The sequence below is a fragment of the Oncorhynchus kisutch genome, linkage group LG12, assembly GCF_002021735.2.
Source record: "Oncorhynchus kisutch isolate 150728-3 linkage group LG12, Okis_V2, whole genome shotgun sequence".
Classification (NCBI taxonomy): domain Eukaryota; kingdom Metazoa; phylum Chordata; class Actinopteri; order Salmoniformes; family Salmonidae; genus Oncorhynchus; species Oncorhynchus kisutch.
The window spans coordinates 57,057,416-57,075,534 of NC_034185.2; the positions used below are offsets into that span (position 1 = coordinate 57,057,416).

Sequence of the window (18,119 nt, forward strand, 5' to 3'; positions counted from 1 at the left end):
AAACAAGTCTTGGTTATGTAACCCACTGTAGCTCCGTCTGTCTACCATGGCGATTCGGAGCCAAGGCTAGAGGTGCGACAGAGACAGAGACAGAACATTGAAAACCAAAGATAAATCATTTTTTCCTCAGTTAAGTATGTGCTAATTCTTGTTTTACAGCTCGTGTGTCTTGTGAGAAGACTCATTGCACTCTGAGCATCTCAGAGAGAGAAAGGGAGGGAAAGTGGGCGAGGGAGTCAGAGAAACAAAGTTTTTCACAAGGTGAATCTGCAGACATGTGACTCTGCAGAGACAAAGAGCAGCCCAACATCTGCAGTCTAACCCAATATTATTATTAGCTCTCGCATCAGCATTCAAGGCAAGCTGTGGGCTGGAGACAACTAAAGGAAACCAAGGACTTCAGAGAGAAGGGTTGGATAGAGAGGGGGGAGAGGGGGAAGAGAGCGAGGAGTGAGAAAGCAAGGAAATTGAAAGATATGCCTATGTACGTGGAGGCTGGGAGGGGTAGACAGGAGGAAGTGGGCATCAATTTACTTCGCACCACATAATAAAAAAAAAAGAATAAAATGCATATTTTCTTGGGCAGGTTATGACACTAACGATATATTCAGTTCAAAGAGTTTCTCAGAGACAGATAGAGTTTCAATTAAAGAGATATGAAGGTTTGCTGTATGAATGGAGCCAGCAAAACCAACATGTCCCCGTCAGCGACTAAGTGGAGTGAGTAGAGAAAACACTCAATCCCACTGCAACACGTCAGCTCTTCCAGACTGACTGAGTTTGAGAGGGTGAAGCCAGACGGCTACAGATATTAATGTGGATGGTAGTGGTGGGGGGGGGGGGGGGGGGGGGTTAGGTAGACTGATGCTGGGGTTAACCGCAGGCATTTCTCCATGTAGACCCACTTACCCTGGGCTGTCTCCTGTGCTGAGGCTGGCGAGAATGCGACCATGGTTGGCCTTCTCCGGAGGCGTCCCCGAGGCAGTCGACTGGGACGACACCGACTCGTTACTGCCTAGCGACGCCTCATCCGAGTTGGAACCGACATCAGGTGACGTCGGTGACACTGAGGAGAAGTAAGGCTGTTAGTCATTGAGAGCAAATTGTTGGACGAGAACGTCTTTGTCCATTATTTAGGGGAGCAAGGCTAAACGTGGCTCTGTGGATGACCCTGTGCCACTACAGCAGCTGAATGTGGCAGTGGACGACCAGGAGATCACCATGACTAAGGGACGCTAGGAGGTTCCAGGCCAAGTTCACTGTCCAGTACAACTCTTAGTTCCTGTTTTTAAAAACTAAATTTGGAAGTGTCGTTTCCTTTCCCACCACACCGATCAAAGCAACAGGGTGGCCATTCTGGATTATGAGAGTCTATATTGAATGAGTGACGTTTAGGCAGTCCCCCCCCCCCCTGGACTCCACTAAAAGCTAATGGCTGACAGTGCTGTGCTGCACTGTGGAAGAAAGTGTTTCAGTTTCTGTCGAAGACAATCATGTTCATACAAGGGACAGTCATAAAATACTGTAGCTTTTCGGCCCGTATACGGTAGGTCTTATAGATCAGATGACATTGATTATATGAAAGACACATACATACATCCCATGATTATATGACATCTAGCCCCGATTGTATCGAAATAAAGTCTACACAACTACAAGAAGCCGATTAGCTTCTGAGTACAAGATGGATGACTTTCTGGGTTTTAGAGCCTCTGGAACCAGTTACACCCGTTCTCTTCAACCATTATTAAAAACATTCACTACCATCAGCTGTATAGAGTTAAGAAGAAGCATCTATCAAGAGGATATTGCAGTCGAACAAAACTCATTTTCCATGTTTACACGATCCAAATGAGCTATTCAGAATTACTTCATTACTTCATTAATTTTACTAGAAAACACAGCCCAAATAGAAGCAAATAATCAAAACCAGAGACTTCTTGTAAAAAGGAACATCTGCTTTGTACACAATGACTGTGCCATTATGTGGATTAATTACCTTACACATAATCTTTTATTTTTTAAAGTCACAACTGGGTTGATGGAAACAGGAAATGCTGGTATTGTATAAATGCTGGCAGACAATTTGTTCATTCGACTTGTCGGTAATATTGATATAATAACTATCATATCACAGTAAACTTGGAGTCAACAATACGTTGACACGGGAAAGCATGCAGTTTTAGGCTACAGATGAAATAACCTACAATGAACTTCACATGGTGGTGAAAGTGCACGGTGATGAGATTGATGCTCTTTCCAATAAATAAAAAAATTCTGCTGACATGATCATTGCTGTTCGACAAAAAAAATAACCTTGTTCTTATCCATAATAATCTTTTAGGTAGCCTATCCACACTGAGCTGTTGGCTAGAGCGTACATAAGACCAGAATAGGAACATCTGCTATATAACATAACAGTTTGTGACAAAACCATCAGTAGAGTTAATAATTCAATGGAAACCATTTTTTTTTTGGTACATTTAACCGCAAAACTATTTTTTTTGATGTGCACTGACATCCACACACAGCCTTTTCTGCACAATGAGTCAGTTTGATGGAAACATCAGGTGGGAGATGAGCATATCGTTTTACACAGATTTGACAATATTCGCATGAAAATCTGTCGCTAATTGGATGGAAACCAAGGTACTGTAGCAAAACCTATAATACAGAAAGCGCAAACAAGTGTTTAGTATTGGAAATGGAAGACTAAGTTCAAGTAGTCTTCCATTTGATGACCAATGAATACAACCCTGGCTACCGCTAAAAGCTAAACACAGGATTGAACTGGCCCAGAAAATCATCAAAAGTACCTGGTTAATTGTCTTGCAAATGAGACAGGATTGTCTTCCAAACCCTGGCAGTCATATCGTTTAATAACGTGTCAACATATTGTTAAAAAGTATATGTTCTGCTTCACCTGAGTTTTGGCAAAATGTAAGATTCCAATCACAGAGAGAAAATAGAGTAAGGTATAAAACAACTTGATCGTGAATGATTTGATCCAGGAAAATATGATATTCCTGGCACTCCAAACTGCAGTGTCCTCAGAAATCCAATACCTGTTGGACAGTTGCCCCATTGCAAATGTGTTAATAAATTTCCCTTTCAAGGGGCTGAAGCTACGGCCACACAAAGACGGGTGAAAATGGATGAGAAACATATCTTCCTCACTGTCCATTGTAGTCGGTCAAATGTTTAACTCATTTCAACCACACACACACAAAAATGAGACAAATCTATGGATGCCATCAGTTCTCTCCATTCTCCTTCAAACATTATCAGCCCCATAGAAAAAAGCCCTTGACTTCTCAGCCCTTGGCTTAGCAGCCTTCAGCGTAGTCACCCATATCTACTGGGTATATTTTCCCACACAATTAAATTAAAACGTTCTCCGCCAGGTAGTTAGACATCACTTTAAAAACATCCAGACCCAGAACACAATTTGGTTAAAGATAGGATTATATATTTTTCATCCCAGATATTAAAATACCCCAAAAGTAAAAGCATGGAGCAATATGGCAGGAAGAGTCAGTCTGATAAGCAGATTCAGCCTCCTTTAGGTCATGTTCCAGGAGGAGGATCTGATGGGGGCTGGGGATCTGGGGTTTACAGTAGGGCAGCAGGTTAAGTCACCAGGCTAAATCACCAGGCTCTCCTGGTAGAGCAGTGTGGGAGGAGGCGCCTGGTACAGTAGTGGTACAGCTGTCCCCTTTATATTAGTGATGTTCTATAAAGCTATTGTGCAGGTTTACAAAGGCGCAACACTAGCTTCATGACTGCTTTATATAGTACAGGAACCTTTACTGGAATCGCCGAGTCAAATACTTGTCATGAGAGTAGGGGTCCCTCATTCCAACTCAACCTTTCAGCAAGGCTGGCTAAGGCTGTAAAGTTAGGGCTCCGTCTCTTACCTGTCTGCAGGTCCACTTTCTTTGGGTTATAGACGGCAAGGGGTCGGTTCTGTCGAACAGACAGTTTCTTGGACTGCCTGGTGGGGGCGGAGAGCCCTGGGGAAGACGGGCCTGGGACATCTCCAAAGATCTGAAACAAGAAGAGAAAGCGTGTGTGAGTGGCGGGGATACTGTGTTTGTGTTTAACTACTCCCTCAAAGCAAAGACGGAGCATATTGAACAGAGGCATGTCCTCATTTGACCTTAGTAAAAATGTGTGTTTTGAAGAGCTCACATTTGACAAGTCAGATAGCAAAGCACTTTAGCCCAGCAGCATGGGTATCTCTAGGGACAGTTGAGATGCTCTTTGCTCACTTATTACATACTAAGAAAACACACTGGATCTTCCTTTGCAACTTACATCAGGGTTAATATAAACTCAGACCCCGAAACACTAAGACCAAATCCAGTCTAGGGAATCTGCTGAAAGCAGCATGTTTATTAGGGCACCCACATTTTACAGTGGACAAATGACTGTTTTCATTGGACAAACTCTCGGTTTTAGCTCGGTTTAGTGCCTAATGAACAGGAGCCAGAGGTGGCTAGGAGCTGCTGACCCACTGACGGGCAGTAGGTCTGGATTGGAGGAGGCTCACTGTACAGCTTGTTTACATAGTCTGTATGTAAAAACATCTGCTAACTTCAGATGTGGAGTTGAAAGAATTTAGGTAAAGAGGATGAGGGAGGGGAGAGAGCGAGAGAAAAGTAAAAGGAAGTTGGGAGAAAAAAGTACGTTACAGTGAGAGAAATCTGATATGGTTGAGAGCAGCAGAGTTTCAGCAATCTTTCCCCCTACCATCTCTGTAGATGGATGTGAATGTAAAACACTGTCTGCTAGCATCTGGGGGTATCAACAGTCTGGCGAGAAGGAGAGAGAGAAGGGGAGGGAGGCGCTGGGCCTGAGAGGAAAGCTAATGTCTGTCTGTCTGGCTGCAAAACTCCCTCACCTCTCGCAGCTCAGCGCTTTTCTTAAAGCTTCCAAGGGTATTTCATTCTGACTCTGACACCAAGTCGTCCATCACCTTGTGGTGTGTATGGTGAAGTTCTGGAACATTTATGGAAGTGTCTCCTCACCAGAACTTTAATTGCTTGTGGTTGAACGTAGAGCGCTTTCTATTATTTGGACTATTAGAAATAGAGGATCTCGAAATTGACGAGTAAGTCAGAGTCAATTCATGTTTGAGTTTAGGGGTACTCTTGGCATCTTATAGCTGACCAGAATACTTAGCACAGATCACATACTAACCTCAGCCCTTTCTGTTTTGGCTCTGGGAATTGAGCCCCTCTATAGATGTAGGCAGATGACCATTTACATTAAAAGCAGATTACAGTTCTGTCGCAGCATGGCTCAAAACGGGACTTAAACCCCTTAGGCAAAGGACCTTCCATGACATACTGGATATCGTTTTTAAGCACAAAGGGGCAACATGAGAATCCCTGCTTTGTAAGTCAACCACTGGGCCGATGGAATGATGTCAGCCAGGTTCTGTAGTCAGCTCAGTGATCATCTCTACATTATGTAAAACACATAGATAAAAACTATTTAATGCTTCTTATCAATAAGCTGCTTTAGTTTCATTTGTCTTAGAGTCCTAGCCCAAGACACAGGGATTTCATTAAGTTTTACTTACTCATAAAATGTCAAGAATATTGCCTAAAATGTCACTCAGAGCAATGTCCTCAAAATCCCATTGCCAGCACTGGAGAAAAGTCTCCGCAGTGCGTTTAGCAGTGGGTTTTAGACAAGCTTTCCTCAAGTTGCAGCTTTGAGGAACAATATTAGAGGTTATAGATGTTACTGTGGTCAGAGGGACAAGCTCAGGAGCAGTCGTGAAAAAAGTACCCAATTGTACTTGAGTAAAAGTACCAATACCTTAAAAATCCTCAAGTCAAAGTCACCCTGTAAAATACTACAGAAAAAGTCATTTGGTATTTGGTTTTAAATATACTATATAATATATTCTCTTTTTTCAAATTATGGATAGCCAGGAGCACACTCCAACTGACATAATTTACAAATGAAACGTGTTTAGTGAGTCTGCCAGATCAGAGGCAGTATGGATGACCTAAAGACGTTCTCTTGATAAGTGCGTGAATTGGACCATTTTTCTGTCCTGCTAAGCTTTCAAATGTAACGAGTACTTTGGGTGTCAGGAAAATGGAGTAAGAAGTACATTATTTTCTTAAGGAATGTAGTGAAGTAAAAGGTGTCAAATATAAATAGTAAAGTGCAGATGAGTAAAAATACTTAAGTCGTTTTTTGTTGCAAGTACATTACACCACTGCTCAGGAGTGTGTTCGGACGTCTGTTTCGTTCAAGAGAAGAACCCAGTGGTTACCTTCTCGTGTTGCTCGATGAGGATCTCCACCACAATGTTCTGGAACTTGAGGTCCATGATGGCAGCCACAGTATCCTCCTGGGGCCTCATCAGGGTGGGACCAAACACCACACCCAGGTTGGCCACCGTCATCAGGTTCAACTTACTGTGGGCCGCCACACTGCATGGGTAGACCAGGGAGGATAACAATTCATGAATTCATAGACAATTGATTTAGAGTGCTTTTCCCTGACGTTTAAAAATGTTTTACATATACTCTTTCGAAGGCCTGTATACTATAAAGAATTCAGCTAGAAAATTTCAAATTCGCTTTGAAAATCAGATTACTCCATGTCTGACAGCTTACTAACGTCTGTCTGACAGTTTGCCAAGGAAGGAAGGTGTTGCTTCCACCTTGTTATGTCAGTCAGGTGTCTAGAACAGCATCTCTGGCTTGGCCTCATAGTAAGAACTCTAGCTACCACCTGACATCATTACCCAGTTCATCACCACTTTGTTCTTGTTCTTAAACATTGACCTTCTTGAACATTGACCTTCTCTCCTAAACTTTGTCACTTCAAACTCTGAACTTTTTCAGTTGCCTTTCATCCGATTCACAGTAAGTGGATGCTAAATTGGGTTGCTTTTTTCTAGGGGAGGAATTTTTGCTTGACTTTAGAATGACTGAAGAGTTGCAAAAAACTGCAGAGATTAGATTTCTTTTGGATTCCCATTAGCCTTAAACCAATTGCCAAAGCTAGTCTTACTGGGTTCCTCTGCACACAACGAAAAAGACAGACAAGACTACAATTTACATACATTTAAAAACAATAAAGTGTGTGTGCGCGCGCCTCAGTTCCACATACGTCAGGACACACACCACAAGTAGGACACATGCAGGGGAGGCGTTGTGCCATGAAGTGTTGCTGCATTTGTTTTTTAAACAGAAACCTCAAATTCAATCAATAATTTTGAGTTACAACAAATCAAGTGAATCAACTGTTGTTTTAATGATTCTAAGTTACAATTTTGTATAGTAAGAACATACATTTAAGACAAATTCAAATCAAAGTCATTAGACCGGTTAAGATATTCTCCTTAAATGTATAAATTGGCAAATTGTCATTCAGCAGAGTGATGGTGGAAATGCATGAAAGGGAGCCTTCGCAAACCTAAATATGTCACCTAGTGACAACCTTTCCTTTATCACATTTCTTAAACCATTTCAGACAGGGGTGTGAAATTTTGGCTTTGCCTCTCTCCCTGCAGGACAAGCTCACAGTCAAACACCCCCCCCACACACACGCAGCCAATTTCAATAAAGAAATTCCAGTCGGAAGATTTTCATGCTGGATAATCCAAATTCAATTTCAATTGCTGCACTTAAATGCCTTTTTACTTCTACTCTGAGAAACCTGGGGCAGGTTTTCTAAGAAATAAGATCCTCCAGACTTTGATTGCCTCAGGGAACGAGGATCATGTTACTTAACTTCAATTTGCTACTATTTAGTTTGTCGTAAAAAAATAAAAAATAAAAAAGTGAGTTGCTGAGGTAAAACCTTGTAATGTTAGCAAAGATTATGAAATCTCAGATCCTAGCTCTGAAAGGGCAAGTTGTGTAACAGCTAACGGTCCAGTTTGGAGAGAGGGGTACACCCAGAGGAGCGGGTGGGAAATGGAGGGAGCGGGCCATTTCATTAAAGGCATAGGGAACTGGTGAAGCAGTGCAAACTTCTGACTACTATTGTGGAGGGTGCTGGGCTGTTCTAAGACAGGGTGGGGAGGGAGTTCTCTGCCTGCACTTAGTTGGAACAGAACATGTGAGAAAAGGAAAGATTGATGGGAGAGAGAAGAGACAGGAAAGAGCAAAAGATGGGGGGGGGGGGGGTGGATCAAGGACAGTTGAGAAAGAGTACAAGACCAAGGACGAGAGTAAGGCTGCTAACTCACGTAGCCAGGTGTTTCAACAGTAGCCCCAGGACCAGACGGTTCTTCTCAGGCAGCTTGTGGACCAGGCAGTGGATGGCTTGGCTACGAGACTCTGGACTACCACCTTCTGTTTAAAAACAGGACAAACAAAGTTATTTGACAGCCGCTTACAGTGCCATCATTCTACGTGGACCATGCGGGAATCAAACCCACGTGTTGCTAGCACCATGCTGTAGGAGTCAGGATTTCTGCAGAGCAATAAAGTTTTGAACCAAAATTAAAGGGGAAACTGTTATTTCTCAAAATCACATAAGTTACTTATTGCTTATGTACTTTGGATGGAACCCATATTGACCGTGTCCCCACTTATAAATATCTGCACAACTGGATTGATGAGTAGCCATTGTTCTTAAAGTATGTTGATGAGTTAAGGAATTGAAATTTAGAAAGAACAGTGCAGATGCAAAGTTTGGTAACAGAATGACAGCACAAAACAGTCAGTTTAGCCCAGTACAAGCTACCATACAAGAAAACAATGGATGCCGTTTACATTGGCTTTATCAGCTAGTGTAGACTACAACAGGGTTTTTCATATTTAAAAGAACAGTAAAGGGTTAACAGCAAATAAAAAGAGAATGGAGATGAACAGCAAACTTCCTGTTTGCCGCCAATATTCGACATGAGTGCATTTTGCCAGAGGATATGTAGGCTACTGTTGCTGGCTATAGAGAGATAGTATAAAGCTACCGTGTAAAAGGGTTGTGATAAAACCCACAACATCATCCCTTAAACATTTCCTCACACACCCACTCACACGCATCTGATGGCTACTGCCCACACACACAGAAACAGCCGGCGTGCACCCCCCTCCCGCCCATTACTATGGGAACGGCACAAATTTGAATAAGGGAATAAAGCTTCTTAAGGATGCTGTCATCTTTCAGAAAATATTTATTGCTAATGCATTTCTGTACCTGCATTATGAGGGCATTGCAAACGGCTGATAAAAACACTCCATCGTGATCCAATTATGGGACTTGAGGGTAATTCATGTTAGGGGGATCACTCAGGACATGTCAGGCAGGCTATTGGAGTAAGATTATATAGGGAGAGAAATGTCATGTTTCTCTGTTCAAAGTCACTGGGCCATTTGAGGACGTTAGTGTGGGTTACTAAGATTTATAGTGTTTAACAGGTGGTAACATTTCCCTTTTAAGTTACCTTAATTGCAAAGAACCAAAGGTTACTTTAATGGCAGATGAAGGTTGAATTACAGTGTGTGTGTGTGTGTGTGAGAGAGATGAAGACATCTTTATGGGTCCCATGAAAGGCTTTAAAGGTACATGCTGAGGCACTTTTAGAGGAAAACCATGAAAACAAGTATTTGTTTAGACTCTACAAGATGTGGAACATGCAAAACAGTTAAGTTAGCATCTGTTTCCCATAGAACTACTGAGACAATGAAAATGATTAATAGCCAACCTACCTGCACTGGGACACTTAGACCATGAATTGTCTCACAGACAAACACTTGCTAGTCATGCACACAGCATTGCACTCATTGATAACGTGCAATAAAATAGATAAGTATTCCTTTGCTCTGCTCCTACACTCTTGTGAGTAGTTTTACATCTGGTTTGAGAAGAGCTGTATTGTGAGTGAGGACGGCTCAAACTTACTTGCAGGGGCGATAAAATCTTTGTAGAGTCCATAGGTCATCAGTGGCTCAGGAAGACTCCTAGAGAGACCGGAAATAAAGAGAATGCATTATAGAGTGAGAGAAGAGAAAAAGTGGAGAGCAAAAGAGAGCGCAGAAGAGCAGGAGAATTGGGGGGGGGGGGGACACAGAAATAGATGCAGCACTGTTTTATAGGGTCTGCACACAACAATGATTAATGTGGCCGTGTCGGGATGGAATTAGATGGCGCACCATGCCACAGTGAGATAACCAAGTTCTGAAGGTCCTTTCAGTGCTGCACCAGGCCCTGTGCCAAGGCTACTTAGCCTCCCCTGAGGAACCAGAGGAGCAGGGAAGGAGAAAGGCTGACCCTCTGGCTCTGCAGCAGGCCAGAGGAAGACAGAGCTGCAGGACGATTTACAGTAAATCTACTGTCTCTACTGCAGACTTAAGCCTGTAATAAGGTTTCAGTTGACTCAATGGATGAGTAATTACATCATATGATTGGATGGTTTTCTAGATTGTTAGATTGCTTGTGTAAAAAAAAAAAGTAACACATTTTATCATATGATGTGTGCAATGTATAACTGACAGTCACAATCTCTCAGTAGCAGTCTAAATTATAATTTAGCGAATGCTTATTAAAAAAAAAGTGTATTAATATGCATGGGTAATTTTCCCATCCAGATTCTCCATCCTGTCTGCCGGGGGATTCAAACTAGCGACCTTTCGGTTACTTGCCCAACACTCTAATCCCACTGGCTGACTGTCAGGTTGCATTATGAAACAGGAAAAACTCCTTGACATAAACCAGAAAGGAAGTTCGCTGCCTGGGACCAGATCCATTTCTGCAGTCATGCAAATTCACAGCATTTTTTAATTGAACCTTTATTGAAACTAGGCAAGTCAGTTAAGTACAAATTCTTATTTACAATGATGGCCTACCCCAGCCAAACCCGGACGACGCTGGGCCAATTGTGCGCCGCCCTATGGGACTCCTGATTATAGCCGGTGTGATACTACAGCCCCGGGTTCGATCCCGGGTTGTGATGCCTCTAGCCTTAGTGAAGCCTCAGTGCCTTAGACCGCTGTGCCACTCGGGAGGCCAACGAGCATAGGAGTTGGCAGGAGCTCACAAACAGATCTGGGACCAGCCTGGGAGAGTGTCAGTCCCATGACCCACAGTAAGCAACATCAAACTACTTCCTGTAAGGGTTGCGGGCGGGCAGCAAAACCTGGCCAGTCACAACACACAGTGCCGTGACTTCTGACCTGTTAGCCTATCAGACTGATACCATTCCAGTTCCCATGCTTTTACATTGACCACTGAGCTAAAATCCTCTTTATTTATTGTTGTTCAATTGATGGAAAAATGGTCTTGGCTCACTCAAAGTTTATTATTTAATAGGCTATATGGCAATTGCACTGGTGAACTTGCCAATCTTTCATTATTTAATTTTGATAACTAAACCTTTTACAGCAGATGGAGTACTGAACAAGCGTAATGAACTAATTCCAAAACAAGTGCAGAAGAAAGTGTAACAGACTGGCCTGGGGTTAACGATAAGTTGCCTATAATTTTATTCAGTAAATCACTCCATAACCAACCAAACCTTTAACATCCTTCAGTTTATGCAGCACTACAGTATGTAAATATCACTCATTAGTTTCCTTTGGATACCGTAATTGCATTGGCGTCAGAATATGCAGTGCGAGTTTGTTTGTTAGCTAACAGAACTTTGGCTTAGCTTTTAGGGTACATTTAAGTTGTTACCTTGCGGATAGTGTTTTTATATTAAATCTAGGACTATCAGTTAAATTAATTGCTTTGAAAAGCAAGGAATAATAAGCAGGCAATAACTTAATCCATATAATTGATTGCCTCATTGAACTAGAAAAACAGGATTCCTTTAATATGTGGCATCCAACCTAATTTGAGTGATTGATTTGATCAGAGAAACAATGACACTAAAATCCCTATCATGCTAATGTATTCCTATCACTGCTTGGATGTGTGGCAGTAAATTGTAGTCAAAATACCTGCCACAGGCCACCATTTTGTTTTTCACCTGGTCACCTAATCGATACATTCAAAGATGGATGATAAACTTTGTGACGCCAGGGATGCAGCTCTTCTTCCTAGAAAGTGGCCAAGACTCCCTACCAATTACGTCTCAGGTCAACAACGGATTTCCTAGAACACACAGCGACGGGGAATAATGAAGTCAGAGAGACGGGGTCAGTTGATGAAGTGGATTGATTATGTGTCTGAATTGTAAATGCATGGATGTCTATGCGGCAATGTGAATGTCCTGTTGCATTGCAGGAGTTGAGCTCCAGGAAATGATGCTTCTAGAATAACTTCAAACTCCGACAATGACGAACAGTTAGAATGAAGTCTCCACAGCTTGCTAATAAGACCTAATAGCCGACATGAATACATAACCTAGCGATTATGTAGCAGACTGAGTGATTGATACCTCAAATACAGCTTTAGTGTGCTGGTGATGGTTTTCACATCCCAGTCCTCACAAGTAGACAGATCCACATCGTTACTCTTTTCATCTGTAATGAAACCAAAACATTTCAAAAAAGGTTTTAAACTCCAACACACAACACCAATACATTTTTTACTTTAGTAGAGTACACTCCAATTCCCATGATACCCTGAGCCTAAACGTGTTTTGTAAGTCAACTAGTGCATTGCAACGTGAATGGCTGCAGAGAAGCTAAAATATAAATAAACGTGAAATGTGTCTTATGTGGATAAAAGCATTGCAGTAGTCTTGAGGAGCAGTTCTGCCTAGTGGCGATTGCTGGCTGGCTTAAAGTATAGTCTTCTCACATTACTGAGTCAAACTGGACCGAGCCAGGCTTAACTATACTGGTCTGACCTGATGAATAATCCACCTTAGTTGAGTGTGTTTGAGTCAGAGGTTGGTGTGAGGCCAAGCCCCAGGTCACCAGGAGGTCTCCAAGGGGTTAGACTTGGTGGGAGGTAGGTTGCTGCTCTGGGACATTTATTTGCTTAATTTGACTAGATCCCTTCAGTACTAAAACCAGAAGGGCTGTGTTTATTTACCCACAGAACAGTGGCCTGTCCAACATCAACGGGCTGGACCAAATGTTTTCCTAGAAGGCCAACAGCCAAATGTGTGTGTACACAGCTACAGATGTTGGGAGAGTGGTGTGTCTTTTAGCTACTGTAATGCACACATCAAAATATGAACTAACCCACATAGTTCTCTGTAACAGATGTATTTGGACTGACTACACTAGTAGTATCCAAGTCCTTTTACCTCGATTCCCAGCAGTGAAATTCCCAGCTGTAAAATATCCATTCTCTATGCTAAGCTTTATGAGATCTGTCAATCCACTGTTATCACAGAGATTTGTGAGCACAGTGGGAAAATAATGTGATCCACTTCTGCTGCTTTGGCCTCGTTCTAACCCCTCCATTTAACTGTTTTTTCTCTACGTCTGTTCCAGTGAATTGTCAACTATGCACAGGGTGGTAAACTGTAGTTTAATTTGCAAAGTATTGAGAATTTTTATTGACCAAATACTTTTCCACCATAATTTGGAAATAAATTCATAAAAAAATCCTAATGTGATTTTCTGGATTTTTTCCCTCATTGTCTGTCATAGTTGAAGTGTACCTATGATGAAAATTACAGGCCTCTCATCTTTTTAAGTGGGAGAACTTGCACAATTGGTGGCTGACTAAATACTTTTTTTGCCCCACTGTAAATCTCAACTCTCTGAGTTACCTGCGTCCATATGGCATTTGAAAGAAAATCAATACTAATTGAACCCAGTCTACACCAGCAGACAGTGTGTTAACGGGCTGTGAAGTATGAGTCGGCAGGTTCAGGTGGGAAGTTGAGTGGGCTGTGGGACAGCTGGTGTCTACTAAAGGGCAGTCGTCGAGAGGGGGAAAGGTAAGGGAGGGGTAGAGGATAAACAAGAAAGATGAGTGGGATTAAAGAAGAACATGAGGATGGCAGGGTAGAAAGAGTGAGCAAGAAAGAGCGTTTAGAGGAGAGAGGAGGGGGGGGGGGGGGAGAATGGCGAGGAAATCAAATTTCCAGCTCCTGCTGAGCGACTCAAGCGAAGTCCCTGTAAGGACTGCCGAGTGCAGGCAGGAAGGGGGCCTCTCAGGCACCCCCCGGCTATCTGAATGCCAATGCTGTACCAGCAGCACTTGTTGCAGTCTGAGCCTTACATCGTCGTCTAAGTCACAGGAAACCATTACTCTGAATACTACTAAGTAGATCAGACCGGATGCACAATGCCTACTGTATCAATTTAACTGTCCAGTGGTTCCAGATTAATGAAATATGACCTATAATTAATTACAATACGAGTAAAATCATTTTTCTCCCCCTAAAATGTAATTAAGCATGTTAAAAAAAAGCAGCTTTTGTGTGTTGGAATGGTGTAGTCATACCAACAGAATGGTGTGGGCGTATACCGGTCGTTAAAAACATTCATGCGAGCAGACCGATTGGCCAGCTAATCCTACACAGGATGACACTGACAAAATAGCAGGCCTTTTTTTGTTGGAGATACAAGTTTGAGGTGGGAATCTAAGTGTTTTTTCCTCCAATTTATGCTTTAGCTTCAAACATGAATACAGGATGAGTCAACCGCATTATTTGGGCATGAGTTAGAAGAATATTAACTTAAGTGATTTGGACAGTTACTTAAAGGGTGATAAATGAGCATGTCTTACCGATCATTAGGCTAAGGAGCTTCTGGACTTTGGAGCTGACCCCCACCACTCTGTACAGGCCCTGGTCATTGATACCTGACAACAGACAGTTTACATGGCCCTTAATAGCACAAACAATCATAAGAGGATGAATGGATAAACTTTGAAAATACAGTTTCTCAAATCAAAAGATGGGCTTCTTCACTGAGTGTACAAAATATTAAGGACACCTGCTCTTTCCATGACCGACTGACGGGGTGAAAGCTATTGATCCCTTATTGATGGCACTTGTTAAATACACTTCAATCAGTGTAGATGAAGGGGAGGAGACGGGTTAAAGAAGGATTTTTAAGCCTGGAGACAATTGAGACATGGATTGTGTACGTGTGCCATTCAGAGGGTGAATGGGCAAGACAAAATAGTGCCTTTGAACAGGGTATGGTAGGTGCCAGGCGCACCGGTTTGAGTTTGTCAACTGCAACACTGCTGGGTTTCACGCTTAACAGTTTCCTCTTTATCAAGAAAGGTCCACCAGCCAACTTGACAACGGTCAGCATCCCTGTGGAATGCTTTCGACATCTTGTAGAGTCCATGCCTCAACGAATTGAGGCTTTGAGGGCAAAAGGGGGTGCAACTCAATATTAAGAAGGTATTCTTAATGTTTTGTACACTCCGTGTATATGTTGCTCCACTACCTGTAAACTATGAACAGTGGCCACAGCACAAGATATGACTGGATATTGGTCCAAGCCTGCCCTCATGTGTTAAAAGGGAGACATCACAACATTTCACAAAACCCTCTTTACCGCTCTACCCTCCAGCCCAAAATAAGAAAGTACATATAAATAGATTTAGATTTTCAAATAACTGTCCTTTTTCTGGCCCATAAATTGCTTGACAGCCAAATCAGTCCGAGGAAAAAAAGGAAATGCGGCCCTCCCATGAAATTTGAAAACCTGACCCCCCACACCCACCCCCCCACCAAGACCTAATTAATGCCCACCCCTGCTCAGGTCAGTCAGCTAACCTCACAAAGTACACTTCTGTAGGCTTTATATTGCCTAGGCCTTCCATTGTCATCATGCATCGTCTTACCTCTCGTCTCAATGGCGTTGATGGCATTCTTCACAAATGACAATCCTACGTCATCTAGCTGTGCATCGACTGCAGAGTCATGACAACAGTTATTTAAATTATTCCCATGTCATTTGAATTATCACAGAGATTACATTGAAATGATTGAGATCAGGGGCTTCTAATCATTGTATACTTACTTCCACGTTCTTTTGAATAGGTTTTACCCAAGTACTGCCCTGCCTGTAAAAAAAGGTATGTATATATCTGTATGTATATCTGTTTCCACAGATCATTTGATATCCAAGAGGTTACCACAAACCAAAAAAAGACTGTTGTTGGCATTAATGTACCACTTTCATAGAATTTCAGTAGAGTTCAATAGACACTACAGTGGAGCTGTCAGGATGATGTGGTTACTCACTGGTTCTTTCCCACCCATGGCGTGAATCCAGAACTTGTGGTCATCTTCCGACAGCGACTGGACCGTGAGGACCGTTCCCGGTCTGGGAACAGAACACAACGGACAATCATTTATTATAATAGCCTTGTGATTGTTTTTTTTGTTTGTTTTTTAAATGGCGTGAGGGTTTGTTCCGTTTTTAATTATGGCGGCTGTATGACAAACTAATTTCACCCGTGGGGATTGTAAAGTACAGTCAATCTCATCTAATTCTCTCTGTCAGACTGAGCCCAGGGTTCCAACAAACTACTAAGTCAATTCATGTGTCTAAGAGTGATCTAGAGTCAGTCCTAAAATGTGGGGGGCTGGGCTCTTAAAAAGCAAAATTACCGGAATACCTGAGCTTCATTTACCCCAATTTTTGTAATAGGCTACCACATCAGGCTAACCCTAACCTGTTACACTCAGATACCAAATACCTTACTTCTGCAGGCTGACAAGCAGGCACCGGGGGTGCAACACGAATTTCAAACCCATGGGGGTTGCTGTTGCTAATAATACCCCAGACAGAATAGCAGTTTGGTTCAGCAGAGTGACATAAGAGCCATATCTATCACAACCAAGTGTAGCGGAGGAACATAGAGAATCCTCTCAGCTATGTGGAGGGGCCATCTTCCATGACAAATCCTCTCCAACCCAATCCTGTGTTAGGCTAGGGAGAGCAGCTCTCAGCTCTACTGTACACAGGACCTGTGTGGAGCGAAGGCTTCAAGCAGTGCTGTTAAATGGAGAGTGTTACTGTGTATTTGGGAAGGTTGCCAACAGTCCATGAATAAGCTACAAGTGTGGCAACACAATCACATTTTCCAGGTCTAATGGCAGACCTCGCTCCCTCCCCCCAGATGGTACTGAGCGACCCCCCTGGTTTATGTACTAAATGTATGAGTCAGTGGTGTCTGGTGATCGAGGGGAATCCATCTAAAAATCCCCCTTATTTCCTAGATGAGACGAGATACTTTAACAGGTGGTTGTGGAAAGTCTGTCTTACCACAGAAAACACATGACTGAAGTGATTGAGAAGTGTAATGGTGTAGTGCGATGCGACGACATACCGGTCTGTGATTTCTATATCGAGACAGAACCGCCTGTCCAGCATGTCTGTGGTTTTGCGGACACAAGACTTAAGGGTGACCGACTCAGTCTCGCCCTGAGGGAGAGAATCACTGTTCAGAGAGCCTGTTCTGATGGCAAGAAAGAGAGTTGTTCCTTATAAAATGACTACAGACTGCACTTTAAATGCGGGTTTCAATAGTAATTGTCAATTTGACAAAATCATGACTTCATAGATGTATTTGAATAGGGATGGATACACACATTGAATAATCAATCATTTGATGTGCTACTTGGACCATACTCTGTATAGCTTCCAAAACCTGTCTTTGATTTATGGGTCACGACTCACCATCTTTCCTCCTGACCTGTGGTCAAAGGTGACCATGTGTAGGATTTTCTGTTCCTTCACAAACGTGCAGTAACGCTTCACCCAACTGGAACCAAAAGGAGGGGGCCCTGGGGACAACACACATTTCATTAGAACACAACCAGTTTAAACTGCCCTTCACCCCTCTTGGACACACGTCATTCCTCGATCCTTACGTTTCTCCTGGACGTAGAGGTATCCTTCGCTGCTGATGGGGCTGGTCTGTTTGTACTCCTGGGGAACCTCCCTTATCCTCTTCATCAGCTCAAACACCTCCACCCGCGTGCCCTCAAACCGACTCCGTGTCTATATTTGGGGGGGGGGGTCTTGTTACTATCAGGCCAAGCTACAAAGCCAGCGGTAAGGTAACTTCTCTCCAACCGGATTTAAAAAAAATGAACCAACCTTGTCTATTCCCCTAATTTTATACTTAAATTATGGTTAAGGTTAATTGTTTTTGTCAAGTTTCACAATGTAGTACATTTTGACTACAGGGAGACACACCCAAGGAAGGAAGACAACCCTTGTGACCCTAGCTAAAATGGTCATGCAGGGGTCAATCACACA

General features: G+C 42.6%; 1 protein-coding gene across 1 annotated transcript in view; it reads right to left on the reverse strand.

Moving 5' to 3' along the window:
• Window positions 1–18,119, reverse strand: part of LOC109901293 (rho GTPase-activating protein 10) — a 64,978-nt gene that overhangs the window by 15,248 nt on the left and 31,611 nt on the right. Inside the window, exons 8-20 of the mRNA XM_031837878.1 lie at window positions 17,729–17,858; window positions 17,535–17,641; window positions 17,185–17,279; window positions 16,094–16,175; window positions 15,870–15,912; window positions 15,691–15,759; window positions 14,617–14,691; window positions 12,362–12,446; window positions 9,883–9,941; window positions 8,225–8,330; window positions 6,296–6,455; window positions 3,918–4,047; window positions 910–1,066 (exon numbers count right to left, since the gene is read on the reverse strand). Coding sequence (XP_031693738.1) covers window positions 910–1,066; window positions 3,918–4,047; window positions 6,296–6,455; window positions 8,225–8,330; window positions 9,883–9,941; window positions 12,362–12,446; window positions 14,617–14,691; window positions 15,691–15,759; window positions 15,870–15,912; window positions 16,094–16,175; window positions 17,185–17,279; window positions 17,535–17,641; window positions 17,729–17,858 — 1,298 coding nt within the window. The remainder of the gene's footprint in view (window positions 1–909; window positions 1,067–3,917; window positions 4,048–6,295; window positions 6,456–8,224; window positions 8,331–9,882; window positions 9,942–12,361; window positions 12,447–14,616; window positions 14,692–15,690; window positions 15,760–15,869; window positions 15,913–16,093; window positions 16,176–17,184; window positions 17,280–17,534; window positions 17,642–17,728; window positions 17,859–18,119) is intronic.